The 15,608-nt window shown below is 53.2% G+C and overlaps 6 protein-coding genes across 6 annotated transcripts; 4 read left to right on the top strand and 2 right to left on the bottom strand.

Annotated features, from left to right (window-relative positions):
• Nucleotides 1–1,308: 1,308 nt before the first annotated feature.
• SNOG_07683 (hypothetical protein) lies at nt 1,309–1,788 on the top strand (the record flags this gene model as incomplete). The annotated part of the gene is made up of 1 exon (XM_001797963.1): nt 1,309–1,788. The coding sequence occupies one exon, from the start codon at nt 1,309–1,311 to the stop codon at nt 1,786–1,788; it is 480 nt and encodes a 159-aa protein (XP_001798015.1).
• A 1,261-nt stretch (nt 1,789–3,049) lies between these two features.
• On the top strand, nt 3,050–4,360 carry SNOG_07682 (hypothetical protein; the record flags this gene model as incomplete). The annotated part of the gene is made up of 3 exons (XM_001797962.1): nt 3,050–3,151; nt 3,238–3,483; nt 3,533–4,360. The coding sequence occupies 3 exons, from the start codon at nt 3,050–3,052 to the stop codon at nt 4,358–4,360; spliced, it is 1,176 nt and encodes a 391-aa protein (XP_001798014.1).
• Nucleotides 4,361–8,956: 4,596 nt separating this feature from the next.
• Nucleotides 8,957–9,679, bottom strand: SNOG_07681 (hypothetical protein; the record flags this gene model as incomplete). The annotated part of the gene is made up of 1 exon (XM_001797961.1): nt 8,957–9,679. The coding sequence occupies one exon, from the start codon at nt 9,677–9,679 to the stop codon at nt 8,957–8,959; it is 723 nt and encodes a 240-aa protein (XP_001798013.1).
• Nucleotides 9,680–11,386: 1,707 nt separating this feature from the next.
• SNOG_07680 (hypothetical protein) lies at nt 11,387–13,316 on the top strand (the record flags this gene model as incomplete). Its single annotated transcript, XM_001797960.1, has 5 exons — nt 11,387–11,460; nt 11,521–11,639; nt 11,689–11,711; nt 11,849–12,704; nt 12,887–13,316. The coding sequence occupies 5 exons, from the start codon at nt 11,387–11,389 to the stop codon at nt 13,219–13,221; spliced, it is 1,407 nt and encodes a 468-aa protein (XP_001798012.1). The 3' UTR covers nt 13,222–13,316.
• A 207-nt stretch (nt 13,317–13,523) lies between these two features.
• Nucleotides 13,524–13,869, top strand: SNOG_07679 (hypothetical protein; the record flags this gene model as incomplete). Its single annotated transcript, XM_001797959.1, has 2 exons — nt 13,524–13,774; nt 13,803–13,869. 2 exons carry the CDS (start codon nt 13,524–13,526, stop codon nt 13,867–13,869), a joined length of 318 nt encoding a protein of 105 aa, XP_001798011.1.
• Nucleotides 13,870–14,124: 255 nt separating this feature from the next.
• On the bottom strand, nt 14,125–15,562 carry SNOG_07678 (hypothetical protein; the record flags this gene model as incomplete). The annotated part of the gene is made up of 2 exons (XM_001797958.1): nt 15,386–15,562; nt 14,125–15,337 (listed from the first exon to the last, which is right to left on the bottom strand). The coding sequence occupies exons 1-2, from the start codon at nt 15,547–15,549 to the stop codon at nt 14,125–14,127; spliced, it is 1,377 nt and encodes a 458-aa protein (XP_001798010.1). The 5' UTR covers nt 15,550–15,562.
• Nucleotides 15,563–15,608: the final 46 nt, after the last annotated feature.

Here is a 15,608-nt window from a genome sequence, read left to right as displayed (position 1 = left end):
GCACCCTGGGCACCTGCTACCCCACAATCTGCACCACACAGTCGGTGTAACACAGGACATTACTGAGTTGCCTGAGACGGCAGTTCGGTATGCATGAGGACAATGCTCTTCATCTGGAATTATCTCGCCAGCGCAGCAGCGACCCTTCGGCACAAAGTCGATCCAGGCTGACTGCTCCCAGCAGTACTCGTGACAGCGTCGGGTGTCGAATTGCGGTGTGCTGGTCAATCAAACTACAACAGTGTTCCATGATGTGCGATTGGCCACGTCAGGTCAGCTTCCTGCAGACAACAGATCAATATGTGACGGAGGTTGAGAGATTGTGAAGGACGGCCTTGACCGGTGCTAGCCACGTCTTGTGACCTGATGACCACGCAAGGTTTTCTTTTCCGCACACGGCACGACGAAGATTTACCCGTCATCCTTCGGCTCTATGCAAGGAACAGGCTGCTGAAGCATTCAGGAATAAAGACGAAAGAAATGGCAGAGTTTAGTGCTGATTGGTCGATTATAGTTCTTAGGACCTGGGCCATGGGTCAGGCAGATTGTGCTCGGCGGGCCGAGCAGAGCCACAACCAGAGATTGTTCTGGCGTTTTGATGAGTAGTCAGACCAAGGGACGGGCGACAATTCTGATCGGCGAGCTCGTTGAAAAAGTGGTCACGGCTGCAGTCCAGTCAAACACAGCTGCAGGCTGCCGAGGCTCGATGACTGGCAGTGTCAAGCGGCGGCCAAGGTGGCTTTTGCTTCGCTATCCTCCACGGACTGGGACGCGCACATCCGCACTTGTCCGACTGTCGTCACAGCAGCGGGATGACCGGCAGGTGAGCAGTCGTTCGCCGCTCTTTACTTGGATGCGCGGCCTGTGTGGAGCCAGCGAATCAGGCGCGCAAAGGAGCTCAGGACCATGGGTAGCAGTTCGCGAGCCGTCGCCGGCGCAAAGGATAACGATCTACGAAATTGTGGGTGTCAGATTTTGGACGATGATTTGAGGGCCACATTGATGCGTCGCAAGCTCCTCTCGCGTGCAGCGAGCAATGGCAGCTGAGAAGCAACGTCCGACCAGAAAGTTTCTATCTACCGTGCTGTAGCAGGTTTTCAGTGGGTCAGCGTCGGCTCTATTATTTACGGGCTGTGGCGATGGGTATGCAGCTGCTGTGAACAGATGGAAGGTTTCACAAGACGAGGCTTTCCGTCACTCGGTTGGAATGGCTGCTGACGGGTTGCCTGAAGCGTGCGAGTCGCACAGTGAGCGTGCTGACCCTGCCCGGTAAACTAACGAGGCTGCTCACGTCACTGGTCACTGGTCATGGTGGCACACCAACAGCGACCGTTTTCGCAAGGGCAGGGTTTGGCAAAAGTCCTCCAACAGGAAATCGACCGATGCAGGAGCGGACCAGCCCTATCACTAATTGCGACAGATGGAGAGTCAGGACGCGCCGGCATTACCCTGCGCAGACAGGTGATTGACTTCGCGATGCGGGCGTGCTGCGGCCACAGTGTGGATGGAACGACTATCGTCACTTCGGCCAAGGGCGAGTTTCGCACACTGGTGCAGCAGGGCTCACCGGACGGCCGTAGGCGTGCGAGGCAGGCTCGTGCCGTGGTTCGTGAGCTGTCGAGAGGCATGGTGCAAACGAACGGCGCGACGCAGAGACGGGCCGCCAACGAATCGTGCAGTCCAACTGCCCGAGGTGGTCCCACCATGCTCCTTGCATCCGCGCTGTCGAGGGCGAGCTGGCTGCAGGAGGGTGAGGCCACGGTGCCGTCGTCGAAAGGCTGGGCGTGAGCAAGCGCTGTGCGCATGCAGCCCTGTGGCACAGACGACAACAAAGAGAAGGCGGGCGAGGGAGGTGGTGCTATGATTTATTGCGGCGGCGTGGATGATTAAAGGCTCTCCTCGTAGATCACAAGCGCGAGAACGGCAGCGCCCGTGTCTGATGAGTCCGGGCCGCTGCAAAGCCATGCAGAGGCCTTGACCCCAGCTTGCTGCTTGGCTCGCTCCAGGCAAGTCATCCGCCCCAGCCAGCGCAGAAGCAGCGCGCTGAAAGGGGGGAATGAGGATGACGGGGACGGGCGCGCGCTCCCTTGCGCGTGTTGGTGTTTGTTCAGCGCAGACGACGGGGGCGGCCACACGAAGGCGGCGTGCGCGTGCGACGAGACACAAGCGCTCGTGTAGGCGCATGCTGTACCCGCGCCGCTTGTGTGCGCCTGGGGGCGCTCGCGGTGGTGTTGGTGGGTGTATATGTATGTGTGCGCAGTGTGGGTGCATGTATATCATCACGTCGCTCAGCATGCTGCACTGCACGTCGCTGTCGTCGCATGCCTGCTCTTGTGCCGCATCGACTGCTGCCGCCAACCGCGCTAAGACGTGCTACTGCGGTAAAAAGGCGGACCGCTCGGTGTCGCTGCATTCACGCTTGCAGGGGCTAGCGCCATGCCATGGCAGTTTATAAGGCGAGAGTGGTTTGGGTTTGGGCAGGTTGGAGTGCCATGTCGGGCGTCCGCCGTGGGTAGTAATAGCGGCCACGGCCACGGCCATCCCGCTGAATCTCCTTTTCGCTTCCACACTTGTTCGGGCCTCCTCCACGCGCTTCGAGAAGCCTTTCCTACACCACCGCCGCCTCTCACCAGCGACCTCACCTGCCTTGCCCTCTGCCCTCTGCTCCCACCCGGAGCCTGCATCCCTCCACCACCCCACCGCCCGCCGCCCTTGCCTGTTGTCGTCGCGTCAAGAGCCTGTCTTGGCCCTGCAATTGCCGCCCGTTTTGCACTGCCCATTCTCTGACCTGCAGCCGTCCTTGCGGCCCGCCTGTATTTGTGACACCTCACCCGCTCTCAGACAGAGCATCTCCCGCACCTCCACATCCACCTCCGCCTCCACCTCCACCCACGACGCCTGCCAGTCCCGCGCCCGCCGTCTCTCGACACTCTCCCCGCCTCGTGTTTGCACCGGTTCATGACTGCGTGACAGCCTGCACGTTTTCTGGGTGGCATTTTACTAGACAGACGTCAACCCAACCACGCTTAAGCACCGCACCAACACCACCATGTTCCCTCACCACCAGGGCGCCCCAGGCCAGCTGCCCACCCATTGGCAACCACCAACGTCCCAGCAGCCTGCCAACGGCGCATATCCCCCACCGGGCCATGTAAGTCTACCTGCTTGTGCTTTGTGCTTGCCACCAGCGCCGCGCACCTCACCGCCGTCAGCTGCTGACATTTGATGCTTCCCAAGATGCAATCTGCGCTCCCACCCCCACCGCCTCAAGAGCCACGCGCCGACATGGCTGCCCGCCAACATCCCCAGTACCAGCAGCCCCAGTACCGTCTGCCAGGCCCCAATGAGTGGAATCGCGGTCCTCCACCGCCCGACCCGTATGCCCAGCAAGCTCCTCCGCCGCAGTATGTGCAGCAGCACCACCAGCCACCCGCGCCGCGCCAGCGAACCGCCATTGCTTGTCGGTACTGCAGACGCCGAAAGGTACCACTAAGCGACGCAATCACTACGCCCTCTTACTGACCACGCACAGATTCGCTGCTCTGGCTTCGAGGCCACCGAGGACGGCCGCTGCTCCAACTGCATGAGGTTCAACCAAGATTGCATCTTCACGCCTGTCTCTGCGCAGACACAGGCTTTTGTTCCTGCACACACGGTTTGGCGGGGTGTTGGGCAGCCACCGCCCATGTATGGCGCATATGGCCAGCCGCTCCCTCCCGCGAGCCATGCCGAAGCATACGGCCAGCAGCCACCGCAGCAGCCTCGCCAGCAGGGCTACTTGCCTAGCCCAACTGCAGGTCCGTACCCAGTTCATTCTGAATATGGTCCACCCGGTGCTCCTCATGATGAAGCAGGCCGTGAGCAGATCGGCAGGAAGAGGCCTCACCCAGAGCCTCACACTCCCACTCTGCCACCGCCAACTCCAGGCGCAGCTGCTTCGCATGTGCCTCATCGCGGTGGGCCTGACTATGCCTATCCAGAGCCTCCCTCTCTAACTCCAGGTGCTTCAACAGCCACTCCCACTCCTCCATACTCGAGCGCTCCTCCACCCGCGTCCCAGCCCTACTACACTGCAGCGCCGCCGCGCCAGTCGTCTCCCCAGGGCGCATATCGTTATGAGCCGAGCCGCGCCTCCTCTTCTCCACACTCGCAAGCACCCACCACACCCGGCGCTCCATCCGGCTATGCGCCTCTGCAGCCTCCCCCACCGCGCAGTGACGGAAGAACTCCTCCGCCAACTTCGCAGGCTTCTGCCACCAGGCCGAGCATGCGAATCAACGATCTTGTGAGCGATAACGGAGCTGGACGCAGCTCGACCGATTCAAGCATGCTCAACATGCTTAACCGTCGTCCGATGTAATCTCCTCCAAACACAGCAATGCCCCAGAGCCGGCCTCTGCATGAGCATACCCTCTCGGGCGACCTAATGCGGAAATCGCAGCTGCGTCTGGATGCTTCCAACTTGTGCACACTCGCGATTTCTCGTGGCTACGGCCCCGTGCTCGTAACGAAACGTAGGCAATGCAACAGCGACATTCAGGCGGGCTTCTCAAAACTTTATAGCGGCCAGGAGCACAAACCAACCTTTTTAATACCCCATCTGTCCTTCCCGGATCATGCTCTCCTTGTTCCCATTTCCTCGAATGAGCAGGCAAATTCGCTTGAGTCTCATTGATCTCGCTGGTGACTCTTATCCTCTGGAGCGCCATTTTCAGCATGCGAGTCACAATTTCTCAGTCTGGGCGGCAAGCGCTCGAATTTCCATTATCTCTTTTTACTACACACGAACCTGGGCGGAAATCTGCAAATTTATCGCGAATATTAGATTACGGGGTTGCGTCTCGGAGGCTGTCCTGAAATATCCTTTTCAAGTATGCATCACAACGAGATTGGGATGGGCCAGCATCAGTGCTTCATTGCATTTTGCTGGGAACAAGTGGTTGTTTGTGCTTTTTGCATAGTTTCAGAATTACTCTGGCTTTCGGTTACGTTTTTTCTCTGCTGTCTCTACCGCGATCTCGGATTGGGGTTTTCATTTGATTTAAACAAACTTGGGGCGGGACTTGGGTGGCAATCTGACTTTTTTGTTCTGCGATGCAACGTACAGCAAGATCCGCGTATCATAGTATTTCTTCCTTTAGTTGATCGAAAATACCTATCACCAATTCGTTCATTTCACATATCCTATACTCTCATGATGTGGGACACGTATCCGAAGTGCCAGGTAACTGTTGATCCAATCATGCTCATTGAGCCTCAAATCTACGAGACTACGGAGGGTTGTCTAACATCCACAGCCAACCACGTCACATCTTAATCATCTCCAGTCGTTCTTGCCACCATCACCTCCTGTCGAAGGAAGGCACTTTTTAGGACTAGCACGTACCACATCAACATCTAGTCACGTCTCGCACATGTCAGATCTCGTGGCATCCACAGTCGTACAAAAAGCACGTGGCTCTCAAGATTTTACCCGCACATAACCACCATGTGCCGAATGAAAACTCGACACATGAGGCAGGTCAAATTTTTTTCCTTCATCCTTCCTTCACACCGCCGCTGGCTGGGCGCGGGCTGACAAACGTACCGCTCCCCTGAGTAGTGTAATAGGCACGGGACGCAGCGGCATCGGAAGCAGGGCAAGTCTGTTGGCTGCGTAGCGCGAACGTATCGGAAATGCAGAGTCTGCGTAGCTTAGTGTACCAAGCTGGAATTTTATCGACAAGGAATGCCGTGGTACTGGGTGGCCAACCAGTGTTGGAGCCTTGACTGTCTCCGAGGGGGCAAGTGGGGGGACGCTTGCTCACTGGACATGTTCGGTGGAGTAGGGATAAGGGTGAATAGAGATGGAGGGGAGAGAGCGGTGTGTATGGCTTGCGGATTGAGAGCGAATGGTGTCGGGTCTCGTGGACAAATCTCACGATTCCATCGTCATCAGCTCACTTGTCTGTCTGGCCTCCGTATTCCGAGTCAGAATCTAGCTCGTCTGTCTTGTGCTGGCTGGGTCGGCCGTCTCACCTTACTTTGGTACTGACCTCACCACACACCTCCCTGCATATCTGTCACGCACACTCACCCAAACCCAACCTGCGACCACCCACAAACTCCACGGGCGAACATGACTAGACATTTGCCCGAAAGTCTCGGCCGCGCCGCACGCTCCCTTTCTCAAGCGTGTATAGTGTCGAGGTCTAGTGTCTAGCGTACCAAAGTATTCAACGGTGACCCGTGGACGGTGACAGGCTGGGGCAGGTGGGGAGGGGAGGTACCTGCTTTAGCGGTGACGGGATTCGAACGAATCACTCCCCAAGGGATGACAGCGCGGAAACGGTCCAAGGCATGGCATGGTTTGCGATTTTCAGAATTTGCCGAGAAGGTTGTTGCCAAGGGGGAAGGGGAAAATTTGGACGCCATAGTCATGCGTTGATTTGCTTGCGGAGATGGAGAAACGCTTCCACCCCAAGTTCCTGCCCGTCTCGTGACGCTTTTTCTGCTTGCAAACGACTCCTTTTAATTTGGGCAGCAGCATCGATGCTTTCGAGGAGGGTCGTGAACGGCTAGCTAGTCAGTGGTTCACATTCCTCGGACCTGGAGCGCAAGGATATGCCTGGATCGTTTGCGAAGCACTGCCCCTCGTGGGCCGACCCTCGCCGTTATGGATTCTCTGTCCTTGCTATCGATAGGACGAGAGGAAAGTTGGCTGATGATAATGTAACATCGGAATGATGACCCCCGTGGGCTGAGCACACTCACACTATCAAGTGACTAGTGTGAAGTTTCTCGGGAGGAAGTAAGCTGAACATGTGCTCTATCCAAGGAAGGCAGCAAGCATCTCAAAGAGGCAGTGTTGAACTCTGCGGTGTCCAAATGGGCAGGTTAGACCTTGTATAATCGGCACACACGCGGAACGCGATGGCAGTCTCAAAGTTTAAAAACCAACGACCGTTCTGCGGAGCAGGATACTTCCGGCGACAATCAGCCGAAAGTGACAGATCGTTGATCGAATCCAATTCTGCGAAAGTCTATTTCTCTCGGATCAACGGGCATCGTGCATGCAGGTGTTAGAATCGCATCCCCGCAAAGCTTGTGTGGGGAGAGCATTAAGGTTTGGATGAGGCAAACCCGCATGGGATTGCTACTTTTGTATAAAAACTGGTTGTATTTGAAATGCTTTCAGCTGCTGCGAGGGGTTTGTGTCAATTACCTTTGCGTATATACGTGCAGCTACGTAGGTTAGCATGGTTGCTTGTTGGCTTCGTGCTTTCGGCATAATAAAGTAAGACTTCATTGATATATCCCGCTGTGCCGGATAGGATGACGACTTAATCATCATGATTTACGAAAGTAAGACTATCTGATACATACCACTGTGTCGGATAGAATGACGAACTTATCGTAATGGCTTACGAAAGCAATATGGTAAAAGAGAATTTGTCATTGTTGTGAAAGGCCGCAATGACCATGTCTTCATCACACAGAAGAGGAAGGAGGCTGACATGTTTCAACTCAACAGGCGCGCCATGTCACTGAGCGGAGTGGTACAGTTCTCCCTGATACAGTGCCCCTGAAGATTGCAGCAGTGATGTTGGTCTCACTATTTAGTGGCACGCCTGACTGCAGGGATTGAGAGAGGTGCTCTACATCAGGGCCTTCTGATAGTGTGGATTTGAGTGAAGATATGGCAGTGCTAACAGGCAGAGACCGTAAAGTGATTTTTCAGATGCGCAGAAATGGAAAGCATTACTGAATGGATTTGAGAGCAGTACTGTGTTGAAGGACTACTTCGGCTCTTTTGGCGACAGTTCAATGCAATCACGACCGGTGTATAAGTCTACGTTTAACAACGAAGACATACGAGTACATGAGGAGTTTTTAAGAAGCAACTCCCTCGTCCCGATACGTTAGTGACTTTCACTGTAAGGGGTTACATATTCTCAAGTTTCAATGCGCTGAAAGTTACTTTGGGAGTTATACAATCAATAGATCTGTGACTTGGACTTTCGAGAGTATTCCTACAACCTGTATGTATTGGGACGATGTCACAATCGCTAAACTTGAGTGACATGCTGCAAGGATTCATCGCTTGGTTGTGAATTCTAGATCGAGTTCCTTGATGATGTATATTCCCGCAAATCTGGTGTGCATTACGGTGTCGAACTTGAAGCGCTGATTGAATTGTATGGATGGGAAGTGCAATGTAACCGCGGTTGGCGTGAAAATGACTTTGGTATTGCGGAAGAGTGATCAGATTCTCGATAGTTTGCACAATATCCCCATAGGCTGGTGCCCAGAAAGACGTTTGATAGCTGATGCTTTCATCCGAACCTTGCTGGACATAGGTATAACGCCGAACTTTTTATGTTTGGCTATGTGAGATGAGACAGTGCTGTTGTTAGATTAACTTTTGATCTTCTCTCTTTTAGACACGCCATGCTTGACACAATGTTGAGATATATGACGATCTCGAGCATAAAGAGGGATAACCGTTCGACTATGATGGTAGTAAAGATCCCAAAGGACCTCTGGTCCTGTGCAGGCCTGGGAGGTGCTTGCGGCCCTCTTCGCTAAAACACTATTACTTCTTTGGTCAAGCTTGGGATTGGATGGAGTTATTATTAGCCATTCATATAATTAATCTTCGTGGGCATGGTAGAGGAAGGAATAACATATACATTTGAAAGATACGAAAGCTTCGGGTTCGCATTTTACGTAGCTGAAACATCCCGACCGGGACCTCCTTTCCCCAGCCCACCCCAAATGCGTTGCCGCAGGACGCGCTGACGTATATTTGGCAGTCGACATCTTTGGTAGGCGACTCTGAAAGCTGCAGAGCATCCTCGATGAGACAATGAGACAGGAATGCTATGTCTATGCGCGTACAAGCACGAGAAAATTCCTCGATGCATTTGCCTTTTGTCTAAAGGAAAGACACTTAGACACCAGTCGCAATTCTTGACTAAACTAGGATTTCCATAGCAACGCCAAACCTACTGTGCCACTTCTTAGGATCAGCATACCTAGGCACTACGTCCGCAGCTCCATTTGCAATACAAGCTTCTGCTACTGTCATCCTTGCGCTGTCTACGAACCCAAATTTCTCATACATCTTGACAACGCCCGTGTTGTCTGGATGTACGACAAGCCTGATGCGCGTCTGGACATCTCTCTCGGATGCTCTTCCCATCTCATCAGATACAACTTTCCCAAATCTGATTGCTGCTTCGATAAGCCGTTTCGCGATACCATGGCCGCGATACGCAGGCAGCGTGAAAAGACTCGTAAGTTGCCAACGGGTCTCTGATCCTTCGAGGCCTGGTTCTGGTTGACCGGACTCAGGCCAGATGTAGTCGTCGCGAGAGACTGGGCCAATCATGGTAAACATTCCTATCCACTCGCCGTCCAGCAAGATTCTTAACTGCTTGTCGCCAGACATTGATGGTTCCTCGTCCCCGTCTTTTTCGGTCGTGACGCAGATCAATATTGTCGTGCTTGGTTCGGCAATCCTACTAAGCCATGTCGATTGTGGAAGACGAGATTCGCTATCTAATTCTGCTGGAAAAGCCTCCGGGGCAACTTGAAGTGCATGGAGCTTGAATGCGCGGAACTTGGTAGCGAGAGAGCTGAGAAGCGTACCGCCGGCATCCTTAGGCAGTCGGACGGTGTCGTAGATGTTTCCCATAGTCTTAGACGTGCTCAAATTTAGAATTTAGCTCGTGGCTCGACTTGTGTGTGTGTGTGTGTGTGTGTGTGTGTGTGTGTGTGTGTGTGTGTGTGTGTGTGTGTGCAAACTTATCTAATGGTCACGAACTGATATTTATAAACAATGGAAACGCTCTGCAGAACAACACAACCCTGACTCAAGCATGAATGACTACGTATCAGCAGTAATGAGTCAACGTCAAGTCTCTATCGATAGGAATGAACTCTACATCCAGACTAGCTAGCAAGGCGCGCCTTTGTCCGATAATAGCACAGTACAACCATTACTCGACAATCTTGAAGTACGGCGCAATACTACGTCTGTGCATATAATGCGCATATTTTACCACGACGTGCTCAAGAAGCAAATGACCGGCAACTTCGGCACTAGGGTATATGCCGATGTGGGAGTCGGCATCACGAGGAATCGCTCCCAATCAGGCGCCCTACAGTGTGGCCGAAATCCTCTAGTCACACCGTTGATCCGCAAGCGATAAGCCTGGACTACGTAGAAGCCTTCTAAGTTGCTGAGCTGAAGTACCTGTAGTACAAGGCAAAACCTCAGAAGGTTGCTGGATTACAGTACCTGTAATTTCAGGTGTGATGACAGTCTTGCGATGTAATTGGGTCCCTCTGCATGTGAGGCTACGCCACAATCCAGACGCTGGATAGGAGCATTGTGTACAGGAAATGTCTGACCCTGCATAAGGCGAGGCTCTGCATCCATTCGTACCTTGCACGGAGTTTCCTTACCTTAGAGAACCTTGGTTCCGTGACGGTGATAAAGATTGTGAAGTGTCCTTCCCCGGCTGCTTTCGGGGCGCTGTGTGTAGAAGTGCAGATTGTTGTTGCAACAAAATAGGCTGTGGTGTTATTGGACCACGCCCTGAAAGGTTAAGCGTGATGTTTCGATACCCTGATGATACCGCCATGCTAGGCAATGGGAGCTGTGGTGTGTAGGTGAGTGAACTGCTGGTCAGCCTGAACGGACTCAGATATGATGTAGAGGCTTCTATTTGCTGTCCACGTAACTGTGGAACTCTACGCAAATAACATTTTCATGCCCGCAAGATTCTTGTCCCTGCTGTTTGGTTCGGAAAGCAACTCCAAGTAACGGTTGTTCCAACACCCAAGCGAAATATTGCTAGATCACTACACAACTAGCCAAACGTAAGATAAGGCGGTCTTTGGGATGACAAGCTAATAACTTAGGACCATGAGTAGCAGGCCGTCGAGCATGCCGTTGACATAACTTGGCGACCGTCAAAATGCCTGCTGGAGGCATACGTCGACGCTGTCCTTCAAGTGCAGACACTTGTTTATGTCAGTAGACGTCACGTCTAGACCACCGACGCAAAGGAAATGAACATATCACAAAAGCTGGTCTTTCAAGCTTCGGTCAAAGCAAATGGATGTTTCGCCACATTCGAGCCGCTAATTCAGGTAAAATCCGAAGCAGTAGATACCGGACGAGGTTTTCTTCTCTCGCGCACATGCTCAGATCAGTGAAGACCTGGTGCTTTGTAGACATGTCGTGTGTAGCGGCCATGTCCTCAGCGTGCGCGATGATGAAAGAAAGCTCCTGGGCTCCGGTCGGAAAATTTTGTTGACCAAGCCGGCTTAGTCATACTCGCGCTAAGCATGGAGCTAGGACGTTCCTTCCAACTCACTTTTCTGCACGGAAAACATGGACACTCTCGACAATACCGAATGGGATGTGCTGATTGTCGGCACCGGCCTGCAGCAGTCGCTGCTTGCCCTGTATGTCTATCGCGATACCTGAAGCTGGCGGGTGCGATCTGACTGACGCAGCCCATGAAGAGCTCTGTCGCGATCCGACAAGAAAATCCTCCACATCGACGAGAATGACTACTACGGGGGTGCCGAGGCTGCCTTCAGCTTACAAGAAGCTGAAGAGTGGGCTCAGAGAGTAAATACAGGTAAGCCATACTCCACCTGCGCCGGCTGCGACTCCTAATGACCTTGTAGGAGCAGCTACTGCTGCCTTCTCAGTATGTCTCCATCACCCAAGCCAGACGCTGCTCACGCGGATGGTTCAAGCCTAGCATTGTCTGCGTCCCAGGGCGTACAGTCTGGCACTCGGTCCCCAGCTCATATACGCCCGTTCGACGCTTCTTCAGCGCCCTAGTCTCATCACGGGTCTACCGACAGCTTGAGTTTCTTGCCGTCGGCAGTTGGTAGGGTGTATGCTTCAGACACAGGGGATGACACCCTCGAGTCTGAAAGCACGCACCGAGCTGGGAAGTTACTGAAGGTACCAAATGGACGGGAAGATGTCTTCCAGGACCACGACCTCGACTTCAAGGCAAAGCGTGCCTTGATGAAGTTCCTTCGCTTTATCGGCGAGTACGAGGAGCAGGTTGAGGTCTGGGAGGAACATCGCCAACAACCGTTCTCAACATTCCTGTCCCAGCAATTCAAGGTCCCAACCAGCTTGCAGGGTCCGTTGATGGCTCTCACCTTGTCGCCGAGTCCACCAGACCAGACGACAACCGAATACGCACTGCCACGAATCGCGAGGCACCTGCGATCCATCGGTGTGTTCGGCGCGGGCTTTGGAGCGGTCATTCCCAAGTGGGGAGGCCTAGCTGAGATCAGCCAGGTCTCATGTCGCGCCTGTGCTGTGGGTGGTGGAGTCTATGTCCTTGGAAAAGGCCTTGATTCTTCCAATACAGATCCCACGGAGACTACAGAGCATGGCATAAAACTTCGCCTGAAAGACGGTGAAGTTGTCACTGCGAAGTGGATCGTGGGAGGTAACACTTCTGCTACACCGGAAGAGGCATTATGCAGATCGATAAGCATCGTGTTCTCATCACTTGCACCACTATTTCCTCCGCTTGCCGAAGACGCTCCGGCGCCAGCTTCGGCCGTGGTCGCTTTCCCGTCTGGATCAATCTCGCTCGAGTCGCCCGCTGGTAATCCACCACCCGTGCAAATCCTGGTGCACTCTAGCGACACGGGCGAATGCCCTTCAGGTCAATGTAAGTTATTTCTTCCTTTTTATACCCTCTGCTGTTCTGATGATACACTTTACGAATACCTTATCTACATTGTCTGAATTTCTTTGACGATAATACATCCTCTGACAAACTGATCACGGCTTATAAATCTGTTTCTGTCGATTACACATTTTTCCTGGTCCTCATACTGGATCGGAGTATAGGGCGTATTATATGCATCTACGGGCGTTACGTGGTAAGCTTGGGTTTCCAGCTCCTCAGTAGAGCCGTCGACACTCTCCTGGCTTCTGTAGACGTGTCGCCAGCTCCCAGCCTGCTTTGGTCAACACAGTATCAACAGCGACCAACGTCAGGTACAGAGGTGCTACCCACGGGTAACGACGATCGCGTCTTGCGCTTCCCACCTCCCTCCGCCGACCTGGCCTTCGATGATAACATATTTGATCATGTCAAAGATGTATGGGAGAAGATCATGGGCGGCGAGGGAGGAGATTTCCTGGTCTTTCAGGATCGAGAAGTTTATGATGACGAGGACTGATACAAGTGTTTTAGTAACACGTACGAAAGTCAGCCGGTGTGATCGGGCCATGCGCGTCCCATAACAAAGAAATATACCCCATTCAAGTCTTTGACAAATTTGCACCAATGTGACCTGCATTGTCCTCCTCTTTCTCTTCTCTTTCTTCTTTTAGATTCCTTTGTCACTCACGAGTCGCATCGCTCCCCAACCATGATGAAGTGCCATATCATGCCGCTTCACAAATACACGGTTCCGAACTAGAAGTCTAAGACCATAATCGAGAATCAACGTCTTTATAGACTCAGACACCAGAATACACAATGAAGACAACAATCGTCATCCTCGTCACCATTTTCACCACGCTTGTCTCCGCCGTAGATGAACGCAAACCCACCGGCACAATAACCATCGGCCTCCCCCTCCCGAAGCCCAGCAAACCACCCGCCGCCCCGCCGCCCACGGATCCTGACTCGACGCCTGGCCACTTCTACGCCTGCACCAACGTCGATCTCATGGGCACGTGTCAAAAGTTCGAAGACACGACCAAAACATGTCACAATTTCCCCGCGGAGTATGTTGGCAGTATATCGTCGATCCAGCCAGATAGACACCAGACGTGCTATTTCTACGACAAGGCGGATTGCGGGGGCGAAATGGATGAGCTGATTTGGCCGGGGAGCAGTAATCTGAGGGGCAGGCGGTTTGATAATCGGGCGGTTAGTTGGACGTGTAATGAGAATTGATTTAGGCGAGGGAATTCCGTTGGGGGATATTTAATCACGTTTCGAGATGCTGATTTCCGGTGTGGAATTTGTGGTGATGAATATCTGGTTTTGACTTGCAGTGATGGGATCAGAAGGGATTGCTGTTGGGGATGTTTGGGACTAAGTTGATGGGGTGTTATGTAATTACGTTCGTATTCTATTGAATATACTTCTTCAATCCGCGTAAGCGCTCCATAGCAGTCTCCAGCACATCGTCGTTCTTGCAGACTGCGAACCGCAGCCAGTCCTCAACAATGTGTGCGTTACCTGGTGTGAAGAACTCAGTCGGAGGAATTGCTGCAACACCAACCTCCTTGATCAGGAACCAACTGAGCTTGAAGTCACGAGGCCGCTCAGCTACATGTGGTGGAAAGTCGTAGTCCTCCGGTAGTTTGACTTTGGACATGTTGACCAGGACAAAGTAGCCACCTTCAGGGTCAGAGTACGGGAGATCTAGTTCCTTGAAGATGGCGGTGAACTTGTCCATCTTGGCCTTCATCTCCCTCTTGGACTCGTCCCAGAAGCCGTGCGCGTCGGCTTGCTCGAAGCCAATGGCCGTCGCCTCTTGGAGCGGCGATACACTGCTGTAGCAAATGCGCGTATGTGCTGCACTGACATACTTGATGAGATGTTCAGGGCCGATTAGCCAGCCTACTCTCCAGCCCGTCGCGTAGAAGTTCTTTCCTCCTGATCCGACTGTCAATGTGAGTTTGGCGATCTCAGGCGACAGAGTTGCGACACGTGTGAACGGGACGTAGTACAGTCTGTCGTAGACTTCATCGGAAAGGATGATGATGTTGTGCTTGACGCAGATGTCGCCAATAGCCTGTAGCTCTTCTTTTGAGAATACCTTGCCGATGGGGTTGTGTGGGGAGTTGAGGACGATCATGCGTGTCTTTGGTGTAATGGCTGCCTCCAATTCCTTCAAGTCTAGACTCCATTCTGACGCGGATGTGGTCTTGGTTGCGCCATCTTTTGGTGGGTGCAGAGGCACGTACACGACCTTTCCACCGGGCATCTCAATGTTGCTGATGTACTGGTCGAAGAAGGGCTCAAAGACAATGACTTCGTCGCCTTGCTCCAGGAAGCCCATGAAGGCTGACAGCATGCCCTCATTTGCGCCGGTCGTGATGGTGACTTCCTTGTCAGGATCAAGTGTACGGCCAAAGAACGGGGAGTATGCGTCCGCAATGGCCTTCTTTAAGCGCGGTCGGCCTTTGGTGGGCGAGTACTGGTTGCAGTCGACCTGATCGAGAGCGGATTTTGCAGCATCGAGGACGAATTTGGGAGGATTGTAGCCAAAGAAGCCCTGGCCCATATTGACAATGGGCTGGACTGGGGAAGCCGCCGCCGCTTCATTGACAATTGACCTGGACGTGTTAGCTTTTGATAGTGCGACCGTGTCGTACAGGTATTACCAGACATCCTGCTTCTGGCCTGCGACTCTTGCCGCGGGCTTGAAGGGGTCTTCGCGCCGTGTGGTGGCTGACATGGCTCGTAGAGGGATCAAGTTGGTGGGGCACTGGGCTCTAAAAACGACAGGTCGGATATGACGAGAAGCTGAAGTTGCAAGGCTGCGCATGGCCAGTTGCAAGCAAAGTCTGTCCAGCAACCAAAAGACTGACTCTTCCTCCTGCGACA

This window comes from Parastagonospora nodorum (genome assembly GCF_000146915.1).
Source record: "Parastagonospora nodorum SN15 chromosome Unknown scaffold_11, whole genome shotgun sequence".
Taxonomy (NCBI): domain Eukaryota; kingdom Fungi; phylum Ascomycota; class Dothideomycetes; order Pleosporales; family Phaeosphaeriaceae; genus Parastagonospora; species Parastagonospora nodorum.
Note: the sequence above shows the minus strand (reverse complement) of the source record. Positions and strands in the feature narration are given on the sequence as shown.